At 43.8% G+C, this 21,475-nt stretch overlaps 1 protein-coding gene across 3 annotated transcripts in view; it reads left to right on the forward strand.

Annotated features, from left to right (window-relative positions):
• camta2 (calmodulin binding transcription activator 2) overlaps positions 1-11,255 on the forward strand; it is a 56,291-nt gene extending 45,036 nt beyond the window's left edge. For 2 of the 3 annotated variants that reach the window (XM_037541079.1, XM_037541080.1), the window contains exons 14-23: positions 2,193-2,271; positions 2,705-2,975; positions 3,850-4,163; positions 5,326-5,492; positions 5,962-6,178; positions 6,319-6,390; positions 7,524-7,544; positions 9,679-9,872; positions 9,993-10,067; positions 11,185-11,255. In XM_037541079.1, the coding sequence (XP_037396976.1) occupies positions 2,193-2,271; positions 2,705-2,975; positions 3,850-4,163; positions 5,326-5,492; positions 5,962-6,178; positions 6,319-6,390; positions 7,524-7,544; positions 9,679-9,872; positions 9,993-10,067; positions 11,185-11,239 (1,465 nt within the window). In that variant the 3' untranslated portion in view covers positions 11,240-11,255. The remainder of the gene's footprint in view (positions 1-2,192; positions 2,272-2,704; positions 2,976-3,849; positions 4,164-5,325; positions 5,493-5,961; positions 6,179-6,318; positions 6,391-7,523; positions 7,545-9,678; positions 9,873-9,992; positions 10,068-11,184) is intronic. The other variant, XM_037541081.1, reaches the window with a different exon arrangement.
• The last annotated feature ends 10,220 nt before the right edge of the window (positions 11,256-21,475 follow it).

The raw sequence follows: 21,475 nt of genomic DNA on the forward strand, positions 1-21,475 counted from the left end.
TAACCGACTCTAAATGTAGGTATTGTGATATAAACCGAGTCTGTTCTACAGTTTCTCATTAGACTGAATGAATAACCGACTCTAAATGTAGGTATTGTGATATAACCCGAGTCCGTTCTACAGTTTCTCATTAGACTGAATGAATAACCGACTCTAAATGTAGGTATTATGATATAAACCGAGTCTGTTCTACAGTTTCTCGTTAGGCTGAATGAATAACCGGCTCTAAATGTAGGTATTGTGATATAAACCGAGTCTGTTCTACAGTTTCTCATTAGACTGAATGAATAACCGACTCTAAATGTAGGTATTGTGATATAAACCGAGTCCGTTCTACAGTTTCTCATTAGACTGAATGAATAACCGACTCTAAATGCAGGTATTGTGATATAAACCGAGTCCGTTCTACAGTTTCTCGTTAGACTGAATGAATAACCGACTCTAAATGTAGGTATTGTGATATAAACCGAGTCCGTTCTACAGTTTCTCGTTAGACTGAATGAATAACCGACTCTAAATGTAGGTATTGTGATATAAACCGAGTCCGTTCTACAGTTTCTCGTTAGACTGAATGAATAACCGACTCTAAATGTAGGTATTGTGATATAAACCGAGTCCGTTCTACAGTTTCTCGTTAGACTGAATGAATAACCGACTCTAAATGTAGGTATTGTGATATAAACCGAGTCCGTTCTCCAGTTTCTCGTTAGGCTGAATGAATAACCGACTCTAAATGTAGGTATTGTGATATAAACCGAGTCCGTTCTACAGTTTCTCGTTAGGCTGAATGAATAACCGACTCTAAATGTAGGTATTGTGATATAAACCGAGTCTGTTCTACAGTTTCTCATTAGACTGAATGAATAACCGACTCTAAATGTAGGTATTGTGATATAAACCGAGTCCGTTCTACAGTTTCTCATTAGACTGAATGAATAACCGACTCTAAATGTAGGTATTGTGATATAAACCGAGTCTGTTCTACAGTTTCTCATTAGGCTGAATGAATAACCGGCTCTAAATGTAGGTATTGTGATATAAACCGAGTCCGTTCTACAGTTTCTCATTAGGCTGAATGAATAACCGACTCTAAATGTAGATATTGTGATATAAACCGAGTCCGTTCTACAGTTTCTCATTAGACTGAATGAATAACCGACTCTAAATGTAGGTATTGTGATATAAACTGAGTCCGTTCTACAGTTTCTCATTAGACTGAATTAATAACCGACTCTAAATGTAGGTACTGTGATATAAACCGAGTCCGTTCTACAGTTTCTCGTTAGACTGAATGAATAACCGACTCTAAATGTAGGTATTGTGATATAAACCGAGTCCGTTCTACAGTTTCTCGTTAGACTGAATGAATAACCGACTCTAAATGTAGGTATTGTGATATAAACCGAGTCCGTTCTACAGTTTCTCGTTAGACTGAATGAATAACCGACTCTAAATGTAGGTATTGTGATATAAACCGAGTCCGTTCTACAGTTTCTCGTTAGACTGAATGAATAACCGACTCTAAATGTGGGTATTGTGATATAAACCGAGTCCGTTCTACAGTTTCTCGTTAGGCTGAATGAATAACCGACTCTAAATGTAGGTATTGTGATATAAACCGAGTCCGTTCTACAGTTTCTCATTAGACTGAATGAATAACCGACTCTAAATGTAGGTATTGTGATATAAACCGAGTCTGTTCTACAGTTTCTCATTAGACTGAATGAATAACCGGCTCTAAATGTAGGTATTGTGATATAAACCGAGTCTGTTCTACAGTTTCTCATTAGGCTGAATGAATAACCGACTCTAAATGTAGGTATTGTGATATAAACCGAGTCTGTTCTACAGTTTCTCATTAGACTGAATGAATAACCGGCTCTAAATGTAGGTGTTGTGATATAAACCGAGTCTGTTCTACAGTTTCTCATTAGACTGAATGAATAACCGACTCTAAATGTAGGTATTGTGATATAAACCGAGTCTGTTCTACAGTTTCTCATTAGACTGAATGAATAACCGACTCTAAATGTAGGTATTGTGATATATATTGAGCCTGTTCTATGGGTTTTTATCAATGTTGTATGAAGCTTGTCACAGCAGTAGCAATGTAAGGACAGAGTTTGGAGGAGGAAATTTGTAGTATTTTGTGTTTAAAGCACTACAGTATAAAAGTCTTCCTCTCTCTGTAGGACTGTTAGTGCTGATAGTTTGGATTTGGAGCAGGAGGTGGATCCCCTCAACGTTGATCACTTCTCATGTACACCACTGGTCAGTAAAGGACACACACTTTTAGGGCACTTTGTTTTATCAAGAATGTAGAAAGCCCAAAAATTTGTGCGCCCCTGGTCAAATATCATGTTTGTGTTGAGTCTATAAGCCTAAATAAGTTACACATCCTCGACAAAGAACACACTTCTGCACACTTTCATACACACTTAGTGATTAATTGTTACATATCGGGGACAAAAAGAATTAAGCAAAAGTAGTGGCACCTTTTAAAATTGTGTATTTTATTCTTTCCCCAATATATTAAACAGAAATTGCATTAAACAGAAAAATCCATGTTTTAACTTCACCTAGAAAATCAGTAGAACATGAAATGATGCCAGGGATATTCAGACTGTATCTTCGGATTGTGTCTGGATTTTCTACTGTGATTGGCTGCTAAATGTCTGTGATTGTGTCTGTGCTGTATGTGTAGATGTGGGCGTGTGCTTTAGGTCATCAGTCGGCAGCAGTGTTGCTGTACCGGTGGAGCAGCGTGGCTCTGGGTATTCCTGACTCTCTGGGGCGCCTCCCGCTGGCCGTGGCCCGTTCACGAGGACATACGCGCCTCGCACGCTGCATCGAAGAGCTGCACACATTCACACAGGCTCAGGAGCTCACACACACTCACACTCACACACTCAGCCTCGACACGTCGCCGCCGCCACAGATTCCACTGTCTCCACTGTCCACCAGCCCCGACACGGGTGAGTTGAGTAACATGTAGTGTATGGTCAGCATTAGCAGCAAAGCCATGTAAGAGTTTGGCTGTTGCATCGTGCAAACAGCATAAATATTTGTGAAATACGTTACCACATTCAAGAGTGTTCTCTTTCCTCATAAACGTTGATAGAAGTTGAACATACACAAGAAATGCTAATGCTATATGATGATGAACATCACCACTATCAGAGAAATAATACGTTTTCCGTTATACTTCAGATGTTATTCTTTTCAGAAACTTGTTATTTCCAAAATTATTACAAATGCATATACAGCAATTCAAATGAAACTCTTCCTTTGCTATAAAGAACTTAAAACGTGATTCAGAGGAAACTTCATTGGCAACTCAGACAGAAACAAGAACACACAGTTTCAATGATTCAAAGCACCACTAGCACCAAAGGCTGCTGATATTCGTGTCCTGCTCAACATGTGTGAGTGAGTGAGTTGGTTAGTGGGTTACAAGCCAGGTACATGAAGTGCTTTGCAGCTGATGCCGTCCACCTCAAATCCAACAGAAGAAACAAAAAAGTGCAAAAACACAGGCAAGTGTGTCATGATGTAGACATGCAGTTAGCACCGTGCTATTTGGTGGGGTATAAGCTTCCATTACTTGTTAGCTGCATTAGCCTTGCAGCTTCAATGCTAAAACTGAAGGAGCAGACTTCAAACACCAAATGTGTTTTAGATGATCGACTACATTTATAATTCCTAAACTTTAGTCAGGTTATCTGCTGGTGCGTAATGTCAGTTCGGTCACGAATGGTAGAAACCACTTTTGGTGTCAGTCATCTTATGTTTTTGAAAGGATTAAAGGGATTATATTTAGAAAATTGTGTTATTTTCTCTTTTTCTCAGGCTTGAGTTCGTCCAGTAGTATTCCATCTCCCAGTGAACCGCCCTCTCCCTCACCAAGCTCTGCCTACTCCAGTGGCTCTGTCCCACCCACCTCCCCTCTGTCCAGCCCCCCTGACCCCATGGACACCTCTAGTTCCTCTCCTTCCTCCCCAGTGTCTTGGGAAGCGTTGGGAGGGGCAGGGTCTGGTCACTCCCCCCCACACACACAACCAGACTACACACACTCTCACACACACTCCCCCTTTGAGGCCGAGCTGCTGAACTACAGTGAGAACGCCGAGAATGAGGACTACCTGCCTGCAGAAGTGCTACAGGTGAGACCTATGCACATTCACTGATTAGTTGGATCTTGAGTCAGTACAGGTAGGTCTCAGTTTGAGTCCTGAATCAGTACAGGTAGGTCTCAGTTTGAGTCATGAGTCACTACAGGCAAGTCTATGGTTAAGTCCTGAGTCAATCCTGGCAAGTTTCAAGTTGAATTCAAAGTCAACACAGGCAAATCTCAGGTCGAGTCTCAAGTCAGTAAAGGTAATTCTCAAGTCAAGTCCTGAATCAATACAGGCAAGTCTTGAGTTCCGAGTCATTAGGGGCAAGTCTCAAATTAAGTCCTGAATTAATACAGGCAAGTCTCGAGTGCTGAGTCAGCATAGACAAGTCTCAAGTTGGGTCCTGAGTCAATACAGCAAAGTTTCAAGTTGAGTCCTAAGTCAGTACAGGCAAGTCTCAAGTCGAGTCTCGAGTCAGTACCAGCAAGTCTAAAGTTGAGTCCTGAGTTAATGCAGGCCAGTCTCCAGTCGAGTTCTGAGTCAGTACAGGCAGGTCTCGAGTCGATTCCTGAGTCAGTACAGGCAGGTCTCAAGTCATGTTTGAAGTCAGTACTGGCAAGTCTCAAGTCAGTACAGGAGAGTTCCAAGCCGAGTCTTGAGTCAGCACAGAAAAGTCTCAAGTTGAGTCCTGAGTCAATACAGGCAAGTTTCAAGTCGATTCCTGAGTTAGCACAGGCAAGTCATAAGTAGAGTGCTGAGTCAGAACAGCCAAGTCTTAGGTTGAGTCCTAAGTCAATACAGGCAAGTCTCAAGTCAAGTCCTGAGTAAATACAGGTCAGTTTCAAGTCTTGAGTCAGTACAGGAAAGTTCCAAGTCAAGTCCTGAGTAAGCACAGGCAAGTTTTGAGTCAAGTCCTGAGTTTAGTACAGGCCAGTCTCAAGTCGATTCCTGAGTTAGAGCAGGCACATTTCAAGTTGAGTCACAAGTCAGTACAGGAAGGTCATGATTCCCGAGTTAGTACAGGAGTGCCAAGACTTTCCTGACTTACCTGTCGACCTGAGACTTGCATGTACTGACCTAGCAATCAACTTTTTGAGGTGACTCAGCTTCACACCTCTTAAGTTAGTAACGTTTGTCTGAGTAATGAACAGTAGGCAGTGTAATACTGGTCAGCTTCTCATGATGACATTTATTTGTATGTTTGTTTGAGGTTGACATGGCGACACTGGCAGAACAGATAATCGAGGCGACACCAGAGCGAATCAAACAGGAGGAATTCCCTAGGGAGGCGGAGTCTCCGCTCAGAGAGAGGCGAGACAATCCTGCCATTCATGACACCATGCCTTGGCTTGCACCATACCTGGACACTGTAGACAGGTACACAATAAGCAACAATATTCCCAAACGCTCATTTGTCTCCCAAACACCACCATTTTCAGCCAAACACCATCTTTTTGCTCCAAAAACTGCCACTGTCCACCAAACACCATCATTCCATCATCAGTCTCCACCAGTCATTCTCCATCAAACATGACCAAGCTCCTCCCAAACACCACGATTCTCCAACAAACACCACCATTCTCCACCCAGACACCACCTTTCTCCACCCAAACACCATTCTCCTCCCAAACAACACCATTCTCCAACAAACACCACCATTCTCCACCCAGACACCTCCTTTCTGCACCCAAACACCATTCTCCTCCCAAACACCACCATTCTCCACCCAGACACCACCTTTCTCCTCCCAAACACCACCATTCATCTTTGCGTGTTTCACCAGAATCTTTTAGCAAATTTATAAATTAATTAAATCATTTACATTTTGCCCCTCTGTATGTGTTAGGTGTATGTGTCCAACCCCCCAGCCACCCTCCCCTCTCAGTGCACTGGCCTTGCAGAGGCTCCGCCCCCCGAGCAGCGCTGCGTGGGCGGAGTTTCTGAATGCCTCAGCCAATGGCAGAATGGAGAGAGACTTCGCTCTGCTCACGCTGACGGACAGCGAACAGAGAGAACTATACGAAGCAGCACGCATCATCCAGAATGCATTCAGGAGATACAAGGTACACATTCACTATTCGTAGCAGATCCTGAATTATTCGTAGCAGATCCTGAATTATTCGTTGCAGATCCTGAATTAATTATCCAGGTTGTTATGTGAATAATCAGGCTGCAGGTTAAATAGCTGTGGTTGTATTTTCAGGGGCGGAGGCTGAAGGAGCAGCAGGACATGGCGGCTGCAGTTATCCAGCGATGCTACAGGAAGTACAAGCAGGTACACACACACCTCGTTAAAGAGCGCTCGTCACAGAGCTCACTGATGTTCTAGCTGGTGTGGTACTAATGTGTATTTATGCTTTAAATGTGGTCATTTGTCTTGTCTTACTGTTCATGTGGTTGACTGTGTATGTGCTGTCTGCAGTGTTCTCAGTCCTGGTCCTGGAGTTCCACTGTCCTGCACATTTTAGAGTTCCTCTGCTCCCAACACACCTGATTCAGATAATGAACTAAATAACAAGCCCCTCTTTAGGTGAAGTCCCTGTGTCATTTAGCACCTCTACAGGACCAGGATTCAGAGCCACACTGATCTAGAGTTACTGTGTGAAATCAGTACATAGTTCGTCAACTCTTACTGTCCTGCTGCCATAATCCAGATGGTCTACATCTGAACTATATTACTGTTTTATGGATCAGTGGCCTACATTCATTTTTAGGGCTACATTACACTCATTTCCAGGGATAGATTATACCCATTTCCATGGAAATAAGAGTAGACTAACCATGGTAAGTCCATTTCCATGGTTACACTACGCCCATTTCCATGGTTAGTCTATGCCCATTTCCATGGTTACACTACGCCCATTTCCATGGTTAGTCTATGCCCATTTCCATGGTTACGCTACACCCATTTCCATGTTCAGTCTACACCCATTTCCATGGTTACGCCAGACATAATGAGTTGTGAGAACACCTGCCCCATTACATTTGGAATGCTGTTATGGTAGGAATGTAGAAGTGAAGAAATTTGACTGAAATATTCACAAGTGTTTATCAGAAAAAAGAACAAATGAAAATGTTCGTCATTTGATTAGAGGATAATTGATTCAACACTAACTTAAGTGATGACTTTTTTTTCTAGCCTTGCATTACTAGATAAATGGTTAGATGGGGTTATTTAACATCAACGTACTAGTTATTGTCACAAGAATACATACAAATGCATTGAATAGCATTCAGTTGGTTCTGTGTGTATCTGCATATACATATGTATGTTTGTGTTTGTGTGTGTTAGTGTATGTGTGTATGTTTGTTGTTTATTTATGTGCTGACTAACATTCACTAATATAACTGATCTCTTTCACTCCCTGCTCTGTCTCTCTCTCTGTATGTATCTGATTTTCATGCTAGCTAACATGGATTGCGCTGAAGGTAAAATTAAACTCTAAAGCTGTGTGTGTCTTGTTTAGTGCAGTGCCCCCCCATTGTACCCACTGTACCCATCGTACCCACTCCCCCCAGTTTTTACAGTGTACCAAGTTTACCCTCTTTACATAGTGTACCTAATTCACCCTCTTTACTTTGTGCCTAGTTTACCCTCTTTACCCAATGTACCAGTTTACCTAGTGTACCAAGTTTACCCTCTTTACCTAGTGTACCTAATTCACCCTCTTTACTTTGTGCCTAGTTTACCCTCTTTACCCAATGTACCAGTTTACCTAGTGTACCAAGTTTACCCAGTGTACCCACTGTATCCAGTTTACCCAGTGTACCCGGTTTACCCTCTTTACTCAGTGTAACCGGTTTATCCTCTTTACTCAGTGTAACCGGTTTATCCTCTTTACTCAGTGTAGCCGGTTTATCCTCTTGACTCAGTGTACCCGATTTACCCTCTTGACTCAGTGTACCTGGTTTACCCCCTTTACTCAGTGTACCTGGTTTATCCTCTTTACTCAGTGTACCTGGTTTATCCTCTTTACTCAGTGTACCCGATTTACCCTCTTGACTCAGTGTACCTGGTTTATCCTTTTTACTCAGTGTAACCGGTTTATCCTCTTTGCTCAGTGTACCTGGTTTATCCTCTTTGCTCAGTGTACCTGGTTTATCCTTTTTACTCAGTGTAACCGGTTTATCCTCTTTGCTCAGTGTACCTGGTTTATCCTCTTTGCTCAGTGTACCTGGTTTATCCTCTTGACTCAGTGTACCTGGTTTACCCCCTTTACTCAGTGTACCTGGTTTATCCTCTTTACTCAGTGTAACCGGTTTATCCTCTTTACTCAGTGTACCTGGTTTATCCTCTTTACTCAGTGTACCCGATTTACCCTCTTGACTCAGTGTACCCGATTTACCCTCTTGACTCAGTGTACCTGGTTTATCCTTTTTACTCAGTGTAACCGGTTTATCCTCTTTGCTCAGTGTACCTGGTTTATCCTCTTTGCTCAGTGTAACCAGTTTATCCTCTTTACTCAGTGTACCTGGTTTATCCTCTTTGCTCAGTGTACCTGGTTTATCCTCTTTGCTCAGAGTACCCGGTTTATCCTCTTTGCTCAGTGTACCTGGTTTATCCTCTTTGCTCAGTGTACCTGGTTTATCCTCTTTGCTCAGTGTAACCAGTTTATCCTCTTTACTCAGTGTACCTGGTTTATCCTCTTTGCTCAGTGTACCTGGTTTATCCTCTTTGCTCAGAGTACCCGGTTTATCCTCTTTGCTCAGTGTACCCGGTTTATCCTCTTTGCTCAGTGTAACCAGTTTATCTTCTTTGCTCAGTGTACCTGGTTTATCCTCTTGACTCAGTGTACCCGGTTTACCAAATTTACCCAGTAAACCCAATTTATCCACTGGACCCTGTTTAGCCAATTTAGCTACTTTACTCAGTGTATCCTGTTTCCCCAGTGTAGCCACTCACTTCTGTGTATCCAGTTTATCCAACATACCCAGTTAATCCAGTGAACAGAGTTTACCCAGTGGACCTACTTTACATAATGTTCCCAGTTTAGCAAATGTACCCAGTTTCCCAGTTTCCCCAATGTATCCAGTGTCTGTCCTCTGAGGAGTTCTGTAAAGCTGTGTCTTCCCTGCTGTTCATGTGTGTGAGACCAGCTGTGGGAAGGGTGTGTTTGTGTTTGTGTGTGCTGTTAGTTATTTCTCTTTAGTTTTAGTTAGTTCTGATGGCATAGTCTGATTGGTTAAGAAGCGTTCTACTCGTCCTGCAATTTGTGATAACAGCTAGAGCTTAAAATATGCAGTTTAAGCCCAGTGGGACGTGACTGCACACATCAGGTTCTGACGTCATTTTCCAAACATGATCCCACTATTAACAGGTTTTACCTGCTTTTCCCCACTTCAGTGTGAGTCCTGAGTTCACTGCTTTCACTGCCTTAAATCGTTTTTTAATATTACATATTAATGCCTAAGCTCCTGTAGGTGTGATGTGTCTCATTATTTTTGAATATCATAATATCATAATTAATTTTTGGAGGGGTCTCTCCGTGAGGCGTTGGGTGTCTGTGTTTATAAGGACTCGTGGTCTATATATTTAACTCCCTCTTTCTCTCTCCGTGGGCAGTACGCTCTATATAAGAAGATGACCCAGGCTGCAATCCTGATCCAGAGTAAATTCAGGAGTTATTACGAGCAGAAGAAGTTCCAGCAGTCTCGCCGTGCCGCGGTGCTCATCCAGCAGTACTACCGCAGCTACAAGGAGTATGAGCGGCTAAAGCAGGGGCCCCGAGGGGCCAACACCCTCACCACCAAGATAAAGTAAGGAGGGAGGGGTATATTGTGAAATAAACAGAGTCTGTTCTACAGTTTCTGGTCGGGTGAACGAGGTCATGTTCTGTGGAGGTTCTGACTGTATCTCTGTCCGTGTTCCTCCTCCAGAGGCTCGTTCCTGACGAAGAAACAGGACCAGGCGGCTCGCAAGATCATGCGCTTCCTCCGCCGCTGCAGACACAGGTACACACAGATCGTAGTGGTGCATTTGGATTCTAATGACTCTGTCGTTTAAAGTCAGTTACATTCCCTATTTTGAGTACTTTGATCCTGTATTTTGAGCAAATGAACCTGTAGTGCCTAGATAAATACATTTCTACAAGTGCTTTAACCTTTTGGGCAGTGCTGTATGTGAGGGACAGATATAGTAGCTGGTGAAATGGTCATTTTTGGCTCTAACTTGGTCTGCGAACACTCTGATTTGGACAAAACGGTCTGAAAAATGGTGAGTAAATGAATTATAATACGGGACCAAATTAGGGGCTGGTAGATTTCTTGCTCTGAACACGTGATCGACTGCATTATCTACCATCCAGTTAGCCAGCTGGCACATGTTAATGATTAATATTAGTATAACTCATCATATTTTTGTAGAGCTCTGCATATCTCAGAGGGTTTGGTGTGAAACGGTTCAGACGTCTTTACAGTGGTGGTGATGGGAACCAGGCGTCGCCATGACTACAACACAGATATAGACACTTTATTTACCATCCAGAACCACCAGAGAACCTACACGAGTCTTCTGAGCTTATATGGAATGTTGATGATGGAAAACAGTGGAAAATCTGGAATAATGAGTTCTCTTTGGGGACTATTTTGCCGCACAGCGCCCTGCTTGTCTCCCTCCACCATGAATGGAGTTGAAGTTCTCTAAACTCTCATAAAACAGCGTCTCAGTCATCAGGCAGTGAATTCAGAACCAGTTCATGTAGGAACTTTCTGTAGGAGCTTTTAGAGGGACGTCTGGTTCCCATCACCACCACTGTGAGGAGCTTTTAGAGGGGGACGTCTGGTTCCTATCACCACCACTGTGAGGAGCTTTTAGAGGGGGACGTCTGGTTCCTATCGCCACCACTGGGAGCAGCTGTGACTCGGTCAGTTTATCTAGAACAGAGCGTTTCACACCAAACCGCTCAGAATGGCTCTACGTCTTAACCACTTAATTATGCTGGGAATTTTGGGAAATTGTTGGAAGTCATGACTGGAAATTATAGAAATGAAGGGGGCGGGTCTCTGACTTTTGCACTGTAGTGTATTATGGTACAATTTAATACAAGATGTGTTTGTGTTGTTTTCCCAGGATAAAGGAGCTGAAGCAGAGCAAGGAGCTGGAGAGGCGGGGCCTTACCACCTGATATACACACACACACACACACACACTCTTATACTCATGTTTTCTCTGTAGAGTCCTATACAGTCATGTTTACAGTAGGTTCTGAACTAAACACTGTCCGGCCTCTCTCCGCGCTCGCCGAGGGACGATTTTCCTGCATGTTGAGGAATGAAGAGAGGAGGTTTCCTCTCGTTCATCTGCTGCCCTTTAACTCTCACACTGGGCTTCTTCTCTCGTTCTCCTCTCGCTCCGTTCGTTTTGGTTTCATTTTTCCCTTCGCCTTCGTGCCGTAGCCAAGCTTCAGGAGAAGTGTATGATCAGGGAGAGCGGGCGATCGAGCATCGCTGTCTCTCTCTCTCCGCCTGTCTGTCTGACTGACTGAGGTGCTTCCAGCGCATTACACTTTACGCTTTGATTTCACTGTCGCAAAACTAAAAGAGAGACAGAGCAGCTTTTCCACGTATATAAATATATATATATATATATAAAACGTACTCCTGAGGTTTAGAAACTCTATATATAAACATAAACGTCTATATTCTGAAGAAAAGATGATTGTCTTGCGTGCTGAGTTTATTTACTGATCTGAGGTGTTTCAGGCATGTTTTATTATGACTCGATGTTTACCTGCCCAGGGGGAGGGGCTTGTGGCTTAAGGCTCCGCCCGCTGATCTTATTTAGTCTTAGACTTCTGAAACGAGGGAAGAGAAAGAGGGAAAGGAAGAAAGGAATGGCGCCCGTTCTCCAGCACTCCAGCTGGTTTGTGTTGTACAGAGAAACTTATGAAAGTCTTAAGCGGGAACACGCACACCTGCAGTGGCGTGACGGGGTGCGGTTAGGGCTGCACGGTATAAGCCGAGGGGTGTGGTAATCGGCCCTCTCCACACTCTCATGTTCCAGTGAAGCAGCAGGCGTGAGGAAAATATCACAGTAGTGGCAGCATTTACGCATGTAGCCCTTTTTAAGGTAGTAAACATCGCTTTTCCACAAAAAGCTGTTCATTTCCAGAAATGTGTGTGCAAAATTACGGTAAAGCTCATCTGTATAGAAGAAAATTCGAGACATACAATTGTATGCAAAAGTTTTAGCACCCCCAGTCATATTTCATGCGTTTTTCAATTTTCCAAGCGTAAATATTTGAACACCGCCTCTACAGAGAAATCAAATTTGACTGCTCAGTTTCTGCTTATTTGCCTAATTTAACATAGTGGGGTGGAGTGGGGTGGGGTGGAGTGGGGTGGGGTGGTTGGAGGGGCACTAAAATGCCGCGTCCTCTACACTCTGACTGATAAAAGCTGCCACTGCTGGAATGATGTTAGTATGACGTCTTCCAACGTTCTGTGGGAAGTGTGAAGATTGGGATGTTTTTCTGTAATATATAAACAAATAAACTGGGAAATCAGTAACATGACAGGGTTAAATCGGCCTGCATCACTATTATTATCACTAATATCAGGAAAGGAATTATTGTAATTATTAGTGCTGTTATTATCAGTGTTAACCAAATTAATTCCTCTTTGTTAGATTTCATAAATGTAGTAGTTTATGAGGCCTCGTGGAGCTGTGATTGGTCCAGATGCTCACAGCTCATTTGCATGTTTTTAATATACGTGTGAGAGATTAATGTTGTGATGACGGTTAACAGGCGATGTATCGTGCAGCCCTAATGAAGCTGCAGCCTGCAGACTCTGGCCGTACTGACCGGTTGAACTGCTGGATTCACTCGACACCTCCAGCCAGTTCTGGTTTAATGCGGCGTCTGATTTCAGAGCTGATTTCAGAGCTGATTTATTACAGTACCACTTTGCTGTCTAGTATTGCTCTGCGTCAGCACGTTTAATTAAGAGTTCATTGGAAGTTGATTAACAGAATTTGTTATGATTTGACTTCACTTTCCAAGCAGGAGCTCGATGGGCAGCTGTTATTTTACTGTTTACCTCTAAATGTTTACCTGTTAATGTCTAAGATCTTACAGCGTCTAGTAAACGAGAACTTAATTCTGTTAATCAAGTCAGAAGTTAATTAAACGGTTAATTAGCTGTCGAGGGCCGTGTTAGACAAGGTCGTAAACGTTTACGCTTAGTTCTTTAGTTATTTCACTGTAATAAATCCTGATCGTTGTGGAGTCGGAGCGGAATCAGTCTCTGAGCTTTATTGCGGAATATTTACAGTATAAACCGCGATAATCTCGTCAACGGTCAGACAAAAAGTTTGTTTACATCAGTGAAAACGTTTAAAGTGGAACGAACAGTTTAAAAATAAGTCGACTGTTATAAGACATGAGAGTGTATCGGTGGCAGCGTTTAAATCGGTATCTCTTGAAGGGCAATTCCACCAATTTTCCCAAAAATTCCAGCATAATTAACTGGTTGAGATCTAATCAGAGCCGTTCTGAGCGGTTTGGTGTTCTAGATAAACCGACCGAGCCAGAACCGTTCCCAGTGGTGGTGATAGGAACCAGACGTCCCCCTCTAAAAGCTCCTCACAGTGGTGGTGATGGGAACCAGACGTCCCTCTAAAAGCTCCTCACAGTGGTGGTGATGGGAACCAGACGTCCCCCTCTAAAATCTCCTCACAGTGGTGGTGATAGGAACCAGACGTCCCTCTAAAAGCTCCTACAGAAAGTTCCTACATGAACTGGTTCTGAATTCACTGCCTGATGACTGAGACGCTGTTTTATGAGAGTTTAGAGAACTTCAACTCCATTCATGGTGGAGGGAGACATGCAGGGCGCAGTGCGGCAAAATAGTCCCCAAAGAAAACTCGTTATTCCAGATTTTCCACTGTTTTCCATCATCAACATTCCATATAAGCTCAGAAGACTCGTGTAGGTTCTCTGGTGGTTCTGGATGGTAAATAAAGTGTCTATATCTGTGTTGTAGTCATGGCGACGCCTGGTTCCCATCACCACCACTGTAAAGACGTCTGGACCGTTTCACTCCAAACCCTCTGGACCTCTGATTACTCCTCACACTCTGGGTTATGGGGGAACTCTGGGGAGGCTGGTGGGGTTGCCCGGTTTTGAAGGTGGGCTGTAGCTGAGCGGAGCGACGGTGTACAGAGCGGTGTAGTGTGGGGTGTTTCTGATTGTGCAGTGCCTTGAAGTCTTTTTTACCTTATTTAAAGTGTTTGCCGCCGTCCGGCGTCGCGGTCACTCCATCTCCTCTTCACTGCGGTTCCGATTGTGAGGCTTCCGAAGGAATAGCGCCGGATCGAGCCCGGTTCTGCGCGTTCTAACGGACGGAGACGAGCTGTTGTGCATTAATCTGTAAATATGTACAGGATGAAGATCTGTTGAGGAAAGATAGAAACGTATATATAAATATATATATTTAAAATGAACTGCTTTCTTTTGCTCCCTGAAAGGTGCACGCCTCTACACACCTGCATGGTTCCAGCTGTTTGGGTTGTCCTCGGTTCTGGTTCTGTTTTCTTGGCTGTTTATTGCTCGGTTGTTTTTAAAGCGCTTCGCATGACTTCCTTTAAATCGGACTCTGAGATATGACGACGACGTGTGCGGCTCTTACTGCTGGTGTTCACGTGACTTTATTTATGACTAGCCGAGCTTCTCTGTTTGGGTTGTTTTTACTGTAAATTCATTTTCAGATGTTCAGGCTGTTTTGCTATTTCATAATTACTCATTAAACGAGATTTACGTGTTGATGTGTTTGATCTTCTGTTCTGATTCGGAGAGAAAAGAGAACAAACAGCAAAGAGAGAGTGAACTGGTTCTTTAAGCCCCACCCACTCAGCTACAGCAGTTTAGCCCCACCCACTCAGCTACAGCGGTTTAGCCCCACCCACTCAGCTACAGCGGTTTAGCCCCACCCACTCAGCTACAGTGGTTTAGCTCCACCCATTCAGCTACAGCAGTTTAGCCCCACCCATTCAGCTACAGCGGTTTAGCTCCACCCTTCAGCTACAGCGGTTTAGCTCCACCCATTCAGCTACAGCGGTTTAGCTCCACCCATTCAGCTACAGCGGTTTGGCTCCACCCATTCAGCTACAGCGGTTTAGCTCCACCGTTCAGCTACAGCGGTTTAGCTCCACCGTTCAGCTACAGCGGTTTAGCTCCACCGTTCAGCTACAGCGGTTTAGCTCCACCCATTCAGCTACAGCGGTTTAGCTCCACCGTTCAGCTACAGCGGTTTAGCTCCACCGTTCAGCTACAGCGGTTTAGCCCCACCGTTCAGCTACAGCGGTTTAGCTCCACCTACTCAGCTACAGCGGTTTAGCTCCACCCATTCAGCTACAGCGGTTTAGCCCCACCCATTCAGCTACAGCGGTTTAGCCCCACCCATTCAGCTACAGCGGTTTAGCTCCACACATTCAGCTACAGCGGTTTAGCTCCACCCATTCAGCTACAGCGGTTTGGCTCCACCGTTCAGCTACAGCGGTTTAGCTCCACCGTTCAGCTACAGCGGTTTAGCTCCACCGTTCAGCTACAGCGGTTTAGCCCCACCGTTCAGCTACAGCGGTTTAGCTCCACCTACTCAGCTACAGCGGTTTAGCTCCACCCATTCAGCTACAGCGGTTTAGCCCCACCCATTCAGCTACAGCGGTTTAGCCCCACCCATTCAGCTACAGCGGTTTAGCCCCACCCATTCAGCTACAGCGGTTTAGCTCCACCCATTCAGCTACAGCGGTTTAGCTCCACCGTTCAGCTACAGCGGTTTAGCTCCACCGTTCAGCTACAGCGGTTTAGCTCCACCGTTCAGCTACAGCGGTTTAGCTCCACCGTTCAGCTACAGCGGTTTAGCTCCACCGTTCAGCTACAGCGGTTTAGCTCCACCCGTTCAGCTACAGCGGTTTAGCCCCACCCGTTCAGCTACAGCGGTTTAGCCCCACCCGTTCAGCTACAGCGGTTTAGCCCCACCCGTTCAGCTACAGCGGTTTAGCCCCACCCATTCAGCTACAGCGGTTTAGCCCCACCCATTCAGCTACAGCGGTTTAGCCCCACCCATTCAGCTACAGCGGTTTAGCTCCACCCATTCAGCTACAGCGGTTTAGCTCCACCCGTTCAGCTACAGCGGTTTAGCTCCACCCGTTCAGCTACAATGGTTTAGCTCCACCGTTCAGCTACAGCGGTTTAGCTCCACCGTTCAGCTACAGCGGTTTAGATCCACCCATTCAGCTACAGCGGTGTCTAACTAAAGAAGGGTTAAGGTTATATTCCCAGGTGTGAGTACGCAGCGTAACTACGGCCTTAATCCGTTTATCAAACCTCACCCTTCACTACGTCTGTTAGCTGGAGTTTAGTTCAGTCTGGAGTTTAGTCCAGTCTGGAGTTTAGTTCAGTCTGGAGTTTAGTTCAGTCTGAAGTTTAGTCCAGTCTGGAGTTTCAGTGTTTCTATTTGACTGACAGGCCAACCCCTCCATGCCCCCCCCCCCCCCCCACAGACACCTCCAGGATCATTCACTCAGACACTCGGGTTTATCCTCCAGCTGAAGAGTCTCCACATTCCCCTCTTCAGGAACAACAGAGGAAGAATGGAGGGATGAGAGAGCGTCTAATGGAAAACAGGCGCTTCGCTCGTGCCCCCCATCCTCCTTTTCAGGGTCTTTCTCCATTCTTCGCTGATCCCCTCTCCCTCTCTCCCTCCCTCTATCTCTCTAATCTGTCCTTTTCACACACTCAAACCCACTGTGGGAAACTCAGCAGCTTCTTCCAACACACTCCTGTTTGATCTTTCATCCACTGATTGATTCATTCATTTGAAATAAACTGAAATTCCCCCAGGTCTTTCCTGAAGAGCCGATCTGAACGGAACCGCTCTGGGAAACCAAAGTGGCCGTGTTTGCTCACCTGATCTCATCTACAGAAAAAACCTCTTTGGAAACTTTACACCCAACGGTTTGAAGCTCTCTCATCATTAAACAGTTCAACACGATGTCAGGACATGATAACGAGAAAGTAGCTCAGCTAAACCTCTCGTTTGAGCAACTGCACCAAACTGATGTACCTTTTGGGATAACTGCTGAGTCTAAAGGTAAACTACTGACTCTGTCAGTAAACTACTGACTATAGCTAAACTACTGACTGTCAGTAAACCACTGACTGTAGCTAAACTACTGACTGTCAGTAAACTACTGACTGTAGCTAAACTACTGACTCAGTAAACTACTGACTGTAGCTAAACTACTGACTCAGTAAACTACTGACTGTAGCTAAACTACTGACTCTGTCAGTAAACCACTGACTGTAGCTAAACTACTAACTGTCAGTAAACCACTGACTATAGCTAAACTACTGAATGTCAGTAAAACACTGACTGTAGGTAGACCACTACCTCTGTCAGTAAACTACTGACTGTAGCTAAACTACTGACTCTGTCAATAAACCACTGACTAGGTAAACTACTGACTGTAGCTAAACCATTGACTCTTGTCAGTAAACCACTGACTGTAGGTAAACTACTGACTGTCAATAAACTACTGACTAGGTAAACTGCTGACTATAGCTAAACCATTGACTGTCAGTAAACCACTGACTGTAGCTAAACTACTGAATGTCAGTAAACCACTGACTGTAGGTAGACCACTGACTGTCAGTAAACTACTGACTAGCTAAACTACTGACTCTGTAAATAAACTACTGGCTAGGTAAACTGCTGACTATAGCTAAACCACTGTCAGTAAACCACTGACTAGGTAAACTACTGACTGTAGCTAAACCATTGACTCTGTCAGTAAACCACTGACTGTAGCTAAACTACTGACTAGGTAAACTGCTGACTATAGCTAAACCACTGACTGTCAGTAAACCACTGACTAGGTAAACTACTGACTAGCTAAACCATTGACTGTCAGTAAACCACTGGCTGTAGGTAAACTACTGATTGTCAATAAATTACTGACTAGGTAAACTGACTGTTGATAAACTGCTGACCGTCAGTAAACTATTGACTCAGGCAAACTACTGATGGTAGGTAAACTACTGACTAAGGGATGAACTACTGTTTGGTAAATTACTGACAAGGTAAACTACTGACTCCATAGGTAAACTACTGAATTAGAGGCAAATAACTGACTGTTAGGACCCAGGGGTAAAGTTTGTGTGTGTGTGTGTGTGTATGTATTAGCATGTGTTAAGTGTGTGAGTGTGTGGGTGTATTAGCATGTGTTAGTGTGTGTGTGGGTGTATTAGCATGTTTGTTTGTGTGTGTGTGTGTGTGTGTGTGTGTGTATTAGCGTGTGTGTGTGTGTGTGTGTGTTAGTCAGCCTCTGAATGAGTCTCATTTCCATATGAAAAGGCAACAATAAGACTAATCTGGGCTCTAATCTGGACACTCCCTCTCTGTCCAGCCCACACACTAAACAAATGCTCAGATAACACACTTCCCCTGTTACTGCAGGCAGCAAACTCTCTGGCTGTGGAGTCCGAATCCTGCGGGTCCTCTGCTCCCATGTTTCTCAGATCTCTGCCTCGGCACACCTGGCCCAGTTAATCAACGGATTATTGTGCTTATAGCAGTGTAATTATAGTAGGGGAGACAGTTTGTTGGGCTGGAAATAGTGAGTGTGTTGGAGCAGGGAATAGCTAGTGTGCTGAGACAGGGAAATATTGGTTAGTGGACAGGGAATGCGTGGTATGTTGAGCAAGGAACGCTTGGCATGATAAGCAAGGAATACCTGGTATTTTGGGTGGAGAATACTTGGGTGTGATAGGCAGGGAATACCTGGTGTTTTGGGCAGGGAATAGTTGGTGTGATGGGCAGGGAATACGTGTTATGTTGAGCAAGGAATACTTGTTGTGAAAGCCAAGGAATGCTTGGCATTTTGGGCAAAGATTACTTGGTGTGAAGGGCATGTGATACCTTTTATGTTGGACAAGAAATACTTGGTGTTTTGGGCAGGAAATAGTTGGTCTGATAGACAGGGAATACCTGGTAAGTTATGCAAGGAATACTTGGTATATTGGGCAGAGTTTACTTGGTGTTTTGGGAAGGGAATAGTTGACATGTTGGGACAGTGAATAGTATTTTTGGTAGGAAATATTTGGTGTGTTGAATGTGGAATAGTCAGTATGATGAGGCAGGGAATAGTTGATATTTTAAAGAGGAAATCTGTGTCTTGGGCACAGGGAATACTTGGGTGGGGTATACTTGGAGTGTCTGGGCAGGGAATATTTGTGTTGGGTGGGTTATACATGGTGTGTTGAGCTGAGGTTAGGTGGTGCCTTGAGCTGGGAATACTTGGGTGGGGTATACTTGGAGTGTTTGGTCAGGGAATATTTGTGTTGGGTGGGTTATACATGGTGTGTTGAGCTGAGGTTAGGTGGTGCCTTGAGCTGGGAATTCTTGGGTGGGGTATACTTGGAGTCTTTGGGCAGGGAATATTTGTGTTGGGTGGGATATATTTGATGTGTTTGGGCTGGGAATATTTGTGTTAGGTGGGATATATTTGATGTGTTTGGGCTGGGAATATTTGTGTTGGGTGGGATATATTTGATGTGTTTGGGCTGGGAATATTTGTGTTGGGTGGGATATATTTGATGTGTTTGGGCAGGGAATATTTGTGTTGGGTGGGATATACATGGCGTGTTGAGCTGAGATTAGATGGTGCCTTGAGCTGGGAATGCTTGGTGTGTTAGGCAGGGAAAGGTTGGTGTGTTGAGATAGAGAATAGTTGGTGTTTTTGGTGGGAATACTGGCTTTGATCGTGCAGCAAAAGCGTGTTGAGTAGGGAATACATTTTCCCCAGGTGGTGGTACTGGAGAAGCAGCTTCTCCGTAGAAGCGCTCAGATCTTCGGAGATGATCCCACTGGTGGAGACTAGTAGTAGTATTGTTATTGATCACCCCAGCAGACCTTGATTAGTCGATCCAGATGTCCAGCAGGACACTTGGTGCCCACTGGGCTAAAGCTTCAGGCTGAACTGCAGTGCAGTGATTGGCTGCTGTGTTGTGGTGCTTTGGCACTTGTTTGGTTAGTTAAGCGTGGGAAATGCAGGTCCTGTGTGAATCGGACGTTTATGCATGCTAATCATGATTGTGTGTGTGTGTGTGTGTGTGTGTGTGTGTGTGTGTGTGTGTTCGGGGTTGGGGGGGTAACTAATTCCATGTTGGACAGAAAGAACAAGTCCAATCTTTTTTCCTGCAGGGAGGCCGAGGATGGAGGGGAGTCGGGGGGCGTGGAGTGAGGGATGAGTGAATGAACGAGTAAACCAGTGCAGATGTAACAGACATGTTCTCTTTCTGTAACACACACTCCTGCCCTGCCCCCCCACATTGTGTGTGTCTGAGGAAACACGGTGTGTGTGTGTTCCATTAGTGAACCCCACACGGTTTAGGGTGAAGGATAAAGTCATGGTGGTCCCATAGACCACTGGACTGCAGGAGGAGACACGTTTAGAGGATTTATTTATGCAGAGCCGTCTAAATCTGCCTCAAATCCTCAGATTTTTAAAAAAGTCAAGGTGCTGACTGACCGTCTCAGACTTGCTGACCATTTCCAGGAAATATCAGTAATGTGTCCAGTGGTGTGCACAAAACTGAATGTTTGTATCTTCAATAGTTTCTGAGATACAGAGGCTTCAAAAGTGTGTGAGACCTAAACTTACGACTGGAATGAATCAGAGTTGAGTTGAAATCAATACAGCTGGGCAGTAGTATATATCAGGAATTCCAGATAAACTCTCTCTCCTATTCCTGGTTTTGGATTCTCTTCATTTCTTCTCAAATTTCATAATTCTGATTGGGTTACTTTCACAAAATGCTCCTTTTATATGTTTTTGTGTTAGTTTAAGCCTTTTGACTAGTTTTGCACACATTTGATTCCTTATACTTCAGTAATTGGATTTTGATGAATGAGTTTAATTTGTTTTATGAACATAATAATCAGTTTTATAAAGTAGTTTTCTATACTTCCGCTTGGGTTTAAACCTATACTTGAGTTGAAAAGTATAGCTGAGTTTTATAAAGTTGTAACTGAGTTTTATAAAGTTGCATTTGAGTTTTATAAAGTTAAAACTGAGTTTTATAAAGTTGAAACTGAGTTTTATAAAGCTGCATTTGAGTTTTATAAAGTTGCATTTGAGTTTTATAAAGCTGCATTTGAGTTTTATAAAGTTGAAACTGAGTTTTATAAAGCTGCATTTGAGTTTTATAAAGTTGAAACTGAGTTTTATAAAGTTGAAACTGAGTATTATAAAGTTGCATTTGAGTTTTATAAAGTTGAAACTAAGTTTTATGAAGTTTAAACTGAGTTTTATAAAGCTGCATTTGAGTTTTATAAAGTTGCATTTGAGTTTTATAAAG

The sequence above is a fragment of the Pygocentrus nattereri genome, chromosome 9, assembly GCF_015220715.1.
Source record: "Pygocentrus nattereri isolate fPygNat1 chromosome 9, fPygNat1.pri, whole genome shotgun sequence".
NCBI classification, from domain to species: Eukaryota; Metazoa; Chordata; class Actinopteri; order Characiformes; family Serrasalmidae; genus Pygocentrus; species Pygocentrus nattereri.